The sequence below is a fragment of the Enhydra lutris genome, unplaced genomic scaffold, assembly GCF_002288905.1.
Source record: "Enhydra lutris kenyoni isolate GAN:26980312 unplaced genomic scaffold, ASM228890v2 scaffoldscaffold54, whole genome shotgun sequence".
Taxonomy (NCBI): Eukaryota; Metazoa; Chordata; class Mammalia; order Carnivora; family Mustelidae; genus Enhydra; species Enhydra lutris.
This window is the reverse complement of record NW_019154138.1, coordinates 8,943,913-8,958,248: the sequence shown is the minus strand read 5'-3', so window position 1 is coordinate 8,958,248 and position 14,336 is coordinate 8,943,913. Positions and strand designations below refer to the sequence as shown.

Genomic DNA, 14,336 nt, shown 5'->3' with positions numbered 1-14,336 from the left:
GTTTAGATCATAGTAAAGATGTGCAATCTGCCCTTGGTACTTTTTTTCCAAAGACATAAGTGAGCAAGTGGACCTCTGTGAGAAGACTTGTGCTTGCAAGCACCACAAAGGCACTTGGAGCAGTACAGTCATTTCCGTGCCATGACCTCTTAAGTCACTCTTCACCTCTTTTACACAAATGTACAGGCCTTCTTCATGACCATTTCCAAAAAATAAAATCAATAAACATTTTTAAAAACTCTCCTAGCATCAGCCACACATATATTTAAAGAAGTCTTTTTTAATATGTTACCTTCGCTGGCTGCAGCAATCTTTCCAAAATGCATTCTCAACGCATGCCAACATCATCAATTATGACAAACAACAAAACAGTTAACAGTGGAAAGCCTGTATTAATTTCAAGCTTCCCATCAGAAACAGAAGGGAATATAATCAACGTGAATGTCTGGCAGACAGAAAAGGATCACCCATGTACCTACACATGTATCTATACATGCGGAAATGCCTTTTCAAGCTTCTAAGTAACGCAAACAATGGATGGTACAAAGTCTTGGACAGTATCTGTCAAAGAATGCTTCAGCATTTCCTTCTATGAGTTTATAAACTGACATCATAAACTCACTCTGATTGATACTTGGCACATGGGATTAGGATGCATTCTCATCTCGAAAACACTGGTTGGAAAAATTTATACACAAAAATCCATTAGATTTATGGTATGTGAATCCTGTATCTCAATAAAGCTGTTAAAATAAATGAGGAAAAAAAGTCCATGAAAAAATATATATGGCTGTTCTAAAAACAAACAACTGAAAATGACTAAGTTAACTCTTCTTGGATAATCAACACATGATAGAAACTAAAAGGAAGACTATTCCATGCTCAGGCCGAAAGCTGACTTGGCTCTTACATCTGACTACTAAATAAGAAATCAGGCAAGGATATGTTGATGTGTATGGGGGGGCCTAAGCACAGGTTAGATGAGCTCCACAATACAATTTAAAACTTCCAATTCCTGGGGCGCCTGGGTGGTTCAGTCATGAAGTGTCTGCCTTCGGCTCAGGTCATGATTCCAGAGTCCTGGGACTGAGACCCACATCAGGCTCCTGCTCTGCAGGAAGCCTGCTTCTCCTTCTCCCACTCCCCCTGCTTGTGTCCCCTCTTTCGTGCTCTCTCACTCTCAAATAAATAAAATCATTAAAAAAAAAACCCAAAACAAAAAAACTTCCAATTCCTATCAATAACTAGAACCACCTCAGATTAAGCCAAAGCCTCAGCCCTTTAAAACTTAAATTTTCTCCTTTAAGCCTTTGTAGCCAAGAAGATGAAATCAAGAGAACAATTATTTTGAAACTAGTAAGTTTTTCTTTTTTCCTTTGAGAGAGCACATGCACAACCCGGGGGGAAAGGGCAGAGGGAGAGAATCTTCTTTTTTTTCTTTGTTTCCTTAAAGATAGCTAGCTAGCTATCGATCTATTTTAGAGACCGTGAGAGAGAGGGAGCGTGAGCTGGGGGAAGAGCAGAGGCAGAGGGACAAGCAGACTTTGCACTGAGCCTAGGGACAACATGGGGCTTGATCACAGGACCCTGAGATCATCACCTGAGCTGAAAACAAAAGTCGGACTTGAAACCAAAACTGACTAAGCCCACCCAAACACCCTGAGAGAGAGAATCTTAAGTAGGCTCCAAGCCCAGCACAGAGCCCAACCAGGGGCTTAATCTTACAACCCTGGGATCATGACCTGAGCCAAAATTAAGAGTCAGACGCTTAACCTACCAAGCCACCCAGGTACCCCAAAACTAGTAAGTCTTAAATTTTTACTTAAGGACTAGACGACCAATTCCCAATTAATCAAAAGTTACCTTGGACTGACTATTTTGCATTTTTGAAGCTACTCTGGAAAAGCTCAAGAGGTAAAATTTTGAAATGAATGCATCCTTCCTCTCAGTGTTCAAAGATTTTCCAGTGGTGCAGGACCAAAACTCATAGCCATGTTCACTCCAAATTAAGAAACTCTCTTTGATGTGACCGAGCATCCACTGCTGGGAAACTATCTAATCGGGGTGCTGAAGGAGAGTGTTCATGTACTCAACAGAAGGTTAGAAGAGAAGATCGTCATGATTTGATACATTTATAATCCTGTCATTAATATCTCAAAGTAGAAAATTGGAATACCATGTCAGAGGGACTTCACAAAGTATATCACTAAATGTGCTGAGTATTCCAAATATGTATGACAAATATGCCAAAGAACATTTAAAAGCAGTTGGTTTTAAAAATAAACAACTTTTTTGGGGGTGCTGGGGTGGCTCAGTCAGTTCTGCCTCCAACTCTTGGTTTCAGCTCTGATCATGATCTCATGGGTTGTGGGATGGAGCCTGACTGGGGGTTCTGGGGCTTGGCGGGGAGTCCACTTGAGATTCTCCCCCCATCCCTCCCCTCACACTCGTATGTTCAGGATGCTCTCTCCCTCAAATAAATACATGAAATCTTTTTTAAAAAAATAAAAATAACTTAAAAAAATAATAAAAATAACTTCTTTGGTATTTTAAACATTAAAAACACAAGCCTTTCAGCTAGTGCCCTTTCTTCCACACTATTAGGGATATTCCGCAAAATGTATGATTATTCAAATTTATTTTCTAGCTCTATTCCTTTTGCCCACCTCATCCTTATTAAAAGTATTAGTTTATAGCAGTAAATAGAAGGTACAAAAAGGGACAGCTCAAAATAAGCAAAACAAAAGCAAAAAAATTTTAAGATTATATGGAACTGAACAGGCATCCACAAGATGACAAGCTAATATGATTCAGTACACATAATTTTAAAAAACTAGAGACTATGGGAACATATTGATAACAGGAAAATTAGTATCTATAGTTAACTCTCAACAGAAACATAGGGTTTTCGGTTACTGAATTGGAATAGAGTAGAACTGTGGCCACTAGGGGCGCCTGGGTGGCTCAGAGGGTTAAGCCTCTGCCTTTGGCTCAGGTCGTGATCTCAGGGTCCTGGGATCCAGCCCCTGGACGGGCTCTCTGCTCAGCAGGGAGCCTGCCTCCCCCGCCCCCACCCCACTCTCTCTGCCTGCCTCTCTGCCTACCTGTGATCTCTCTCTCTCTCTGTCATATAAATAAATAAATAGAAATCTTAAAAAAAAAAAAAGAACTATGGATACTAGGTAGATAAAAATAGTTCTTGGAAAGGATAGTGGGATAGAGAGTTAATTCAAACTGAGCCCATATAATAACATAATTAGTACCCATAACTAATAACACAATTAGTACAATGATTTGCCTTTGTAGAACCTACTTGTTTCATCTCAAAGGTAAATCAATGATTAAAATGGTAGCTCACAGTCCCTTCACTCTAACATGAACGCAGCATCCCAATTCCTCAAAACTAAATGAATCTTGAGTTTTTTCCTTAACAACGTATGTGTGTGTGCCCGCACACATACACAAAGCAGTTTCTGATTAGATTAAAATAGCAATCAATTATGCCAGTGGCATGTTAGGTTAAATGAGACTGGAGTGCTCTATTAGACCATTTCCTGGTGCCACTAATGCAGCCAAACACTTCCTAGAAATCGATGAGTAGGTTTCAGTAAATAGTACTCTAAGTTTTCCCCAGCTCTTTGCCAACCAATACAAGCAAGATGTAGAAAAGAAATGTGGAAGATGAAGAGTAAAATTATTTGAGATCCAGCAAAGAAAGCAAGAGAAACTTATAACTAATGTCTCTGTTCCTGGATTAAGCCCAAGGAAGGAAGAAAAATCTGTTCTCATAATTACAATAATCTAAAAAGTGCAGGTTGGAATTGCTTTCCTAAATTCAGCCTCTCAGAGCACTCTTAAAGTAACCTTTGTTCCCCATTATACTCCCAAAGCAGAGTCTCCCATTCTGTTAATATCTCAGAAAGAGAATTAACAAAGAAATCTAGAATTCCTAAATGAGCTGGTCAACAAATGAGCTGGTCAAGCAGGCCTTCAGCCTGGTTTGCATATCCAGGGTTCCACCTACACCAGTCCTGCAAGCCCTTACCTGAATGTCTGTGTCCTTCACAGGCTCAAGAGGCTCAAAGGTGGTGGCCGCACTCAGACTCTCCAGTCGCTGGGAGATGTGGGATATGTCAAGTCCCCGAGACCCAAGGAGAACTGACCTATATTAGGATATGGGGCAAGGAGAAAAAAGCAGGATTAAGATATCGAATATGCTTCATAAAATACTAGAGACTATTTTTTATCCAAAACTTCTTATGTACTGCTCACCTTTATATGGTTTTTTTATACCTTTCCATAAAGATCTATCACATAGCCAAAGAGACACAATACTGCATCTGGTAATAAAAGAGAATTCTGGTCATGCCTGAATTAGAATAAAATTTGCCTAGAATAAAATGACAGTATACTAACAAAATGATAGGCTAGACAACTCCACATATTTCACAGTAAAGAAAATCAGGAGGTAGATGCTATTTTCAACCCCCATTTTACAGATGGGGGAACTAAAGGTGCAGAGAGGTTAAGTGACTTCTCCAAAGTCACAGAGCCAGAAAATGGCAGAGCCAGGTCATCAGGCTCCAGAGCACAAACTCTTAACCACTGTCCTATATTCACAGCCTCTATAAAGACAAATATGTGAACCACAACATCTGAGAAGCTTTAAGAGTAACCCAGTCCTAATTTTATTCATCAGTTGAAGAAACTAAAAGTCTGGGACCATTGATGATTTGCAAAGGGCAGCTGAACCAGAATCCAAGGCTGGTTCTCCATGGCTTCTCTTTAAAAGCCAAACATCATATCTAGTACACCTTCAAGTTCCCGCTCTGCTGCCCAGTCCAATAGTACAGGAGCCTGTCACCGAATAAATGCTTTGAAGAGAGATGGGAAAAATACAACTAGCTTTACTTCTACTTACTTAGGGGAATATAACAATAGAAGAGTTTTTTAAAAAATCAGTCTCACTAACATCTCGAACGCTCTCTGGAAGAAAGAAATTTAGGGGAATTAGATGCTTAGACTATTGTTTTTAGATGACGATTTAGTATCCCCAAACCCCACTGACAAAGTTTACGTTCCTTCTGAGGAACTCAGAAGCTACACCACTGGAAAGCACAAGTAACCCAAAACCTATGGCTATGACACCTAAGACTTCTACTTCTGCACTAACAGACTTTTTAGAGAAGAAAGGACTTTGTGTTTAGTTCTATTCTACAAGGTACTACAGAAATAGATATTGTGCACCCAGAGGGCTACCTGCTGTAGATTTTTGTCTCTTCCAATGTAGACAAGTCAACTAGAATACCATCCCTGAGGCTTCTCTTCCAGGCTACCCTGTCAGATAAATAATCTTGCCCATCTCTTCTAACAATCCTTAAAGCTAACCTTCTAATTCAGTAGTTCCCAGCCCTGGTTGCACATTAAAATCACCTAGTCAACTTTGCTCCCAGTGATTCTGAGTAGTGCTGAGTGAAGCCTGGAGCATGGGTATCAGTGTAATGCCCTCCCTCCTTTTTTTTTTTTTTTTAATATTTTATTTATTTATTTGACAGAGAGAGAGATCACAAGTAGGCAGAGAGGCAGGCAGAGAGAGAGGGGGAAGCAGGCTTCTTGCTGAGCAGAGAGCCCGATGTGGGGCTCGATCCCAGGACCCTGAGACCATAACCCTGGCCGAAGGCAGAGGCTTAACCCACTGAGCCACCCAGGTGCCCCCCTCCCTCCTTTTTTAATAATAGCTTTACTGAGAAATAATTCACATACCATACAATTTACCCATTTAAAGTGTACAACTCAGTATGTTTTAGTATATTCACAGAGTTGTACAACTTTTACCTTTTAGAACATTTTTTTACAACATTTAGAACATTTTACAACCTTTAGCACATTTTCATCAACCCCCAAACCAATCCCCTACCCACCAGCAGTCATTTCCCATGTCCGTTCCCAAACTACCCCCAACCTCTGAAAATTATTAATCCATTTTGTTTCTATAGATTTGCCTATTCTGGACATTTCATATAAACAGAATCATACAACATGTGCTGTTTTGTGACTATCCTCTTTCACTTAGCATAATGCTTGTCAAGATTCATCCATGCTCTAGTATGTATCAGTACTTCATTTCCTTTTATAACTGAACAGTATTCCATTATATGGATATGTCACATTTTATATTTATGAATATACGTATCCATTCATCAGCTGATAGGACATTTGGGTTGTTTCCACTTTGGGGCTATTATGAAAAGTGCTGTCGTGATAATTCATGTAGCATTTTTGTGTGAATACTGTTTTCATTTTTCTTGGATATATACCTAAAAGTAGAATTGCTAGATCCTATAGTAACTGTTTAACCTTCTGAAGAACTGCCAGATGGTTTTCCAAAGCAGCTACACCATTTTATATTCTCATTAGCAATGTACAAGGACTCCAATTGTTTTCTACACCTTTGCCAATACTTGTTATTACCTTTTTGATCACAGTCATTTTAGTGGGCCCTCCTTATTAAACCCTTATAGAAAAACAATTCTAAATACAAAATTAAATGGTAAACCTCCTTGTCCCCATTACCCAGCTTCAACAATTAACATGTCAGAGTCAACCCTGTTTCACCTGTATCCCTACCTCTTTTCCTCTTTCCACCACCCAGATTATTTTGAAGTAGATTCCAGAGAATCCCCCAATTATTTAATAATTTAAATTTTGTGGGTTTTTTTTTCTGAATGGGATAAAAATAAGATCTCTACTTGTGAATGATATGCCTCCTAAATCTTTTTTAATCTATAGGATGCTCCTTCATCTCATTTTTTTTTCCCTTACAATTTATCAGGGACTCTGGATTATTTGTCCTGTAGAGCAGTACTACTTAAACTTGAACTGTACATGTGAATCACCTGAGAAGCATATTAAAATGCAGATTCTGATTCAGTAGGTCTGGGATGGGACCTGAGATTCTCCATTTCTAAAAAGCTCACAGTTGATGCTTCTCCTATTGATCCATGACCTACACTAAAAGTAGGAAGGATACAGTTTCCCACATAACAGGTTTTATTGACTGCAACCTCGAGATGTCATTTGACATGTTCCTCCAGCCTCTGTATTTCCTATCAATTGAAAGTAAGCTCTAAAGGTTTGAGCAGATTCAGGTGTCATTATATTTGGTTAGATTACTTGAGACTAAAGATTACTTGAGACAAGAAGTCTGTAATGTCTGGTAATTTCTTTTGGAATGTTAGCAGACACTGATAATCACTGCTTAGAGTCACTAATTCCTTAGAGGTTGCAAAATGGTGGTGCTCTTTTTTTCCTTTTTAAGATTTATTTATTTGAGAGAGAGAGAGAGTGCGCGTGTGCACACACACATTGGGGGAGGGGTGAGAATTTCCAGCAGACTCCCTACTGAGTGCAGAGCCTGACCTGACAACCCAGAGATCATGAACTGAGCTGAAACCAAGAGTCGATGCTTAACCAACTGAGCCACCCAGGCACCCCAGGTATTCTATTTTTATTAGCTAGAATATTTCCTTTCAGAAAAACTCTTCATCCATTATGTGGTTATTCTGAATAATGAGATGGTTCTCCAGCATCCTCAGAGTGACTGGTGAGTTTCCTTTTGGTATCCTTATGAACTCATGAATTTAAAGTCATAAACATATGAACTGAAACATATTAAACACTTACTGATGTGTTTCAATCCACTGCAGTTACTATCCTTATCATCCTCAAACTGTCTCCTCCACCAGTAGAAACCTTTCGAGGATGGTTTCGAATTCTTTTGACATAACTCAAGTAGACCTTAGTAACTTCCCTATCTGGTATGACAAGATGTTTCATGTTCATCTCATACAGACCTGGAGTCAACCAACACTTCAAAGAGCCCCCACTGTTTTATTAAAAGATGGATTTTAGGGCAGAAGACATGAACAGACACTTCTCCAATGAAGACATACAAATGGCTTTTTCAGACACATGAAAAAATGTTCATCATCACTCAGGGAGATTCAAATCAAAACCACATTGAGATACCACCTTACACCAGTTAGAATGGCCAAAATTAAGAAGACAGTAAACAACGTGTGTTGGAGAGGATGTGGAGAAAGGGGAACCCTCTTACACTGTTGATGGGAATGCAAGTTGGTGCAGCCACTGTGGAAAACAGTGTGGAGATTCCTTAAGAAATTAAAAATAGAGCTACCCCATGACCCTGCAATTGTACTACTGGGTATTTACCCCAAAGATACAGATGTAGTGAAAAGAAGGGCCATCTGTACCCCAATGTTTATAGCAGCAATGGCCACGGTCGCCAAACTGTGGAAAGAACCAAGATGCCCTTCAACGGACGAATGGATAAGGAAGATGTGGTCCATATACACTATGGAGTATTATGCCTCCATCAGAAAGGATGAATACCCAACTTTTGTAGCAACATGGACGGGACTGGAAGAGATTATACTGAGTGAAATAAGTCAAGCAGAGAGAGTCAATTATCGTATGGTTTCACTTATTTGTGGAGCATAAGAAATAACATGGAGGACATGGGGAGATGGAGAGGAGAAGGGAGTTGAGGGAAACTGGAGGGGGAGACAAACCATGAGAGACTATGGACTCTGAAAAACAATCTGAGGGTTTTGAAGGGGTTGGGGGTGGGAGGTTGGGTGAGCCTGGTGGTGGGTATTATGGAGGGCACGTATTGCATGGAACACTGGGTGTGGTACATAAACAATGAATTCTGGTACACTGAAAAGAAATTTAAAAAATTAAAAATTAAAAAAAAAAAGAGATGGATTTTAGAGGCCACTATGTGGGTACTAGGACTGCTCAGTGCTGTACTGTTTCTAGGCTTTCTCCTAAGTAGAGCTAGAAATGAAGTTTTTACTTTTGCTTCAGTTTTCTTAAGATAAATTACATGGTGAGTTTATACTAATAATCCCAATTCAAAATTTAAAACACAAAGTTTTGGGTTAACCTCACAGATTTTCTTTCTGCATCTCCTTTCTCCCACACCACAAGTCCTAGTTTCAGTATCTATAACTACTTATTTGCTTTATCCTACACTATACACACAACAGTCTCAAAAGAGCAGTAACAACACCTCCAACATGATAACTTATGACAAATTAAGATACCACTTGGAACTGTTCCTCTCTGTGTGGTTATGTCACCAACTGGATTAAACACTTATTTTCATTTTTTAGGAATTCCTTTTTTGAAATTAGTTTGTTTTATAATAATGTAAAATATTTACACAATTCCAAAGTCAAAAAAAGTCCCTGTCTTCTCCACCTTATTTAAGGTTACTTAACCTTTTGTTTGTTTACCTTCTGTATAAATCATGCCTTCTTAAGAAAGGAGGGAAGAAAAGCCAGGAGGAAGACCAGTCTTAGACTTCTCAGGAAAGGTACTAAGATGGGGAAAAGTCCACAGTACCAGCACAGGGGAGGGGCAGATTGGCAGAGTTTATGTGAAAGAAGAAAAAAGAACCAAACAAAAAAACCTGGAAAAAAAATTTTTTTTTTCTGAAAGCAGGAAGAATGTAGAATGGAAACTAATGGACAAAAGATAGAACCTCTATATACACAGTACCTTGTTTTATATATTTGGCCATAGAGTCATGTGAATATTTTGCATCAGTTTAAAAGATTAACTTTAGGGGCACCTGGGTGGCTCAGCGGGTTAAGGCCTCTGCCTTCGGCTCGGGTCATGATCTCAGGGTCCTGGGATAGAGCCCCACATCGGGCTCTCTGCTCAGCAGGGAGCCTGCTTCCCTCCTCTTTCTCTGCCTGCCTCTCTATCTACTTGTGATCTCTCTGTCAAATAAATAAATTTAAAAAAAAAGATTAACTTTAAAACTCGAAATTCTTTTTTTTTTTTTTAATTATTTATTTATTTGACAGAGAGATCACAAGCAGGCAGAGAGACAGGCAGAGAGCGGGGAGGAAGCAGGCTCCCTGCTGAGCAGAGAGCCCTACACAGGGCTCGATCCCAGGACCCTAGGATCATAACCTGAGCCGAAGGCAGAGGCTTAACCCACTAAACCATCCAGGCACCCCAAAACTCAAAATTCTTAACACCCAACAAAGATTTACATTTCATGAACCTCTGAATCTGAATTCAAATGAACAATCTTGAAAATAATTATTAAAGCAATTGCATTGTGAGCAGTGACTAAATTATTTTATATTAACAAATTTAAAATTTTTAGTTGTAATTATGGTGCTGTGATTTTATTATTGGAGTCATAACTTAAGAGATATATTTGAGGGGCTCCTGGGGGGGCTCAGTCATTTAAGCATCTGCCTTTGGCTCAGGTCATGATCCGAGGGTCCTGGGATCGAACCTCGCATCAGGCTCCCTGCTCAGCAGTAAGCCTGCTTCTCCCTCTCTCACTCCCTCTGCTTGTGTACCCTCTCTCACTGTGTCTCTCTCCGTCCAAAAAAAAAAAAAAGAGAGAGAGAGACATTTGATGTCTAAAATCTGTTTCTAAATCTGAGTGGGATTACAGATGAAACAAACAGGGTCAGGATTTAGTAATTATTAAAACTGGGTGATGGGTATGTAGAGTTTCAGTAAACTTTTGTCTCTTCTTGTCTGTTTGTTAAACACTTTAAGTAATGAAATTATTTAAGAAAAGAAAAAGTCCTATGAATCCACTTACTAGAAATAACTGAAATTAACAAGATTTGTAGGGAAAACAAAGCTACTAGGTGAGAGTATGCAAAGCCAGACTGTGGGAAACTATATCAGGACAAATGTAAAGTTCAGTCCTTCATTACAAAACAGCTCCAAGGGAAAAGATAAGTGAGCACTTACTGAACAAAAGAAATTTAAGAGATTTATCAAGGGGTCACAATAAATACATAGGGCATATTTGGATTCTGAGTCAAACAAATTGGTAAACATTTAACATATGAGATATTTGAACGGACTAAAAATTTGATATTAAAGTATTTACTTATATTTTAGATACAGAATTATAGTTATGTTTAAAAATAAAGGAATTCATTTTTAGAGATTCACTTTGAAGTATCTGTGGATGAAACAGTGTATTGGCTGGGATTTGCTTAAAAAATCATTAGATGGGGGATAGAAAGAAAAAATGTCCCTGATTGGTAATTGTTGAAACTGAGTGTTAATATTCAAAATCTAGCTATCCCATGGAACATGAGATACAGGCACTAAAAACTCATGAATTCAAGAGAAGTAAAACAATATTCTGAGGAAAAACTAAGCCACAAATTGGCTTGTTTTTGGGAAAAATACCTCTATAGAACTGAGGTACCCTGACTGCTTCATAAGCATTTATTTCACTTCTTAAAAACCTCTTCAAGGGGTGCCTGGGTGGCTCAGTGGTTAAAGCCTCTGCCTTCGGCTCAGGTCATGATCCCAGGGTCCTGGGATCGAGCCTCACATTGGGCTCTCTGCTCAGCAGGGAGCCTGTCTCCTCCTCCTCTCTCTCTCTGCCTGCCTCTCTGCCTACTTGTGATCTGTCAAATAAATAAAAATCTTAAAAAAAAAAAAAAACTCTTCTATATATATATATATTTTTTTTCCCCCTTCTTTAAGATTTTACTTATTTGTCAGAGAGAGAGAGCACAAACAGGGGAAACGGCAGGCAGAAGGAGAAGCAGACTCCCTGCTGAGCACAGAGCCTGATACGAAAAACCTGATCCCAGGACCCTGAGATCATGTCTGAGCCGAAGGCAGATGCTTAACTGACTAAGCCACCTAGGCGCCCCTCAAAATACATTCTTGGTAATTAAAAAAAAAAAAAAAAAGCCTTTTTATTTTCTGTATCTGATGCTTTGACAACTGGGGCCTTGCTGATATTGGAAGGGCTGCCCCTCCCAAGGTTAGCTAATTCTGAGAGGCGAGTACAAATTTCAAATGCAAACTAATGAGAACTAATGAGTCCAGAGACCATACCCCAACCACCTCCTTTCCTGGGCCACGTTTCACCCCATGGCTAGGTACTAGACAATCAGAGTCAATTATACCCCAGAGCCCACTGAAGTTACTCAAACTAGCCAATCCTAAGCTTGTTGACCCTGCCTTGCCTTACTTTCCCACAGAAACCATGATACAGGCTTTGGCCCACATTTTCTCCTTGCTCTCACTGCATCCTGACTGACCCCCGTGCTGATCGATGATGTGCTCTGCCTCATTTCTAGACAACTGTGGACAGAAACTCTCTCTTCATGACAGTCGTTTTCTTGTCTGCATGTCTTACCATTAATCAGGTACTTTTAAAACACCTTCCTTTTTTCTCAGTACATCTGTATATACATTTTTATCACCTACTTTTTTGAAACAGCTTTACTGAGATACAATTCACATACTATACAATTGCCCATTTAACTGACTTATTTAGTGGTTTTCAACAGATTCAGAGTTGTGCAACCATCGTTAAAATTGACTTCTATAACACTTTTCCTCACGCCACAAAGAAACCCCCAACCTATCAGCAGCTGCTCCCCATGACCCTCAATCCACCCACCCCACCTAGGAAACCACTAATCTACTTTCCATCTCCATCAATTTGCCTATATAAGATATTGCACATAAATGGAGCTCGACAATATGTTGTCTTTTGTGACCAGCTTCTTTCATTTCTCATGTTTTCAAAGTTCATCCATGTTGCATGTATTAACATGCGTGTATTAACTCATTCTTTTCACTGCCAAGTAGTACTCCATTTTACGGATATGCCATATTTTATTTATCAATTGATCAACTGACGGACATTTGGGTTATTTTTACTTTTTGACTTACCAATAATGCTGCTATGAACAAATTTTTATATGGACAATGGTCTTCATCTCTCTTGGGTATTCCCTAGGAGGGGAACTGCTGAGTCATACGGTCACACTGTTTAGCCTTTTGAGGAACTGCTGGACTGTTTCCCAAAGTGGCTACAAGACTTTACATCCCACCAAAAGTATATGACTGCCTCAATTTTTTCCACATCCTCAACACTACTGGGGTCTGGTCTGTCTTTGAACTACAGCCATCCTAGTGTGTACGTGACGTGGTATGTCAAGGTGGTTTTGATTCACGTTTCCCTGATGGCCGGTGATGTTGAGCTTCTCATAATTTGCTTGCTGACTGTGCGTACATCATCTTCGGAGAAATAGTCCCTTACCAGATAAGTAATTTGCAAATATTTTCTTCCATTGTGTAAGCTACTTTCTCACTCTCCTTTTTTTTTCCCCACTTTCCCTTTTTAAAAAAAATATTTTATTTATTTGTCAGAGAGAGAGCGCATGTGCATGCACACACGCCAAGGGAGCTGCAGGCAGTGGGAGAAGCAGGCCCCCCGAGCTGAACAAGGAGCCCAATGCAGCACTCAATCTCAAGACAGTGGAATCATGACCTGAACCAAAGGCAGCTGCTTAACCGACTGAGCTACCTAGGCATCCCTATTTTCTCACTTTCTTAATAGTGTCCTTTGAAGTACAAAAGTTTTTAATTTTGATGAAGTTCAATTTATCTATTTTTTATTCTGTCACTTGTACTTTCAGTTCATATCTAATAAGGTTCTGCCTAACTTCAGGTCAGAAAGATTTATACCCATGTTTTCTTCCAAGAAGATTTAAAGTTTGGGCTCTTACATTTAGGTCTGTGTTACATTTACAGTTAAGGTGTCCAACTTCTTTCTTTTGCATATAGATATCCAGTTGCCCAGCATTATTTGTTGAAAAAACACTGAATGCTCTTGGCACTTGCTGAAAATCAGCTGATGTCAAATGCATGGATTTATTTCTGAACTCCTAATTCTATTCAATTGTCTATCCTTATGCCAGTGCCACACAGTCTCGACTATGGTAGCTTTGTTTGAAGTTAGGAAATTGGAAGTGTGAGCCTCCCAACTTTCTTCTGCCTTTTAAAAGACTGTTTGGCAACTCTAGGTGTCTTTTTATTTACACGTAGATTTTAGGATCTCCTTGTTAATTTCTGCAAAAAAGCCAGCTGGAATTTTGATAAGGATTCCACTGAATCTGCAGATCAATCTGGGCATATTAATATCTTAATAATATTAAGTCCTCTGATTCATGAACACTGGATGCCTTTCGCCTGAATTCTTAAATAAGAGAACTGCACACTTTTTCTCTACCTTTTATTTTTTATTTTACTTCACAATATGTCCTGGAGTTGATCTATGGTACTGTATATTCTCATTCTTTTGTATTACTGAAAAATACTCCACTACCAAGATGTACCACATCTATTCAACCAGTCCCCTACTGACGGATGTTTGAGTTTTCAATTTTTGCTATTTACAAATAATGCCACAATGACTACCGTTGCACACACATCTTCCATACTTTTGCCAGTGC

General features: G+C 39.2%; 1 protein-coding gene across 3 annotated transcripts in view; it reads right to left on the bottom strand.

Moving 5' to 3' along the window:
* LOC111157322 (nucleoporin 93) overlaps window positions 1–14,336 on the bottom strand; it is a 109,997-nt gene that overhangs the window by 72,614 nt on the left and 23,047 nt on the right. For all 3 annotated transcript variants that reach the window (XM_022518634.1, XM_022518635.1, XM_022518636.1), the window contains exon 3: window positions 4,046–4,163. In XM_022518634.1, coding sequence (XP_022374342.1) covers window positions 4,046–4,163 — 118 coding nt within the window. The remainder of the gene's footprint in view (window positions 1–4,045; window positions 4,164–14,336) is intronic.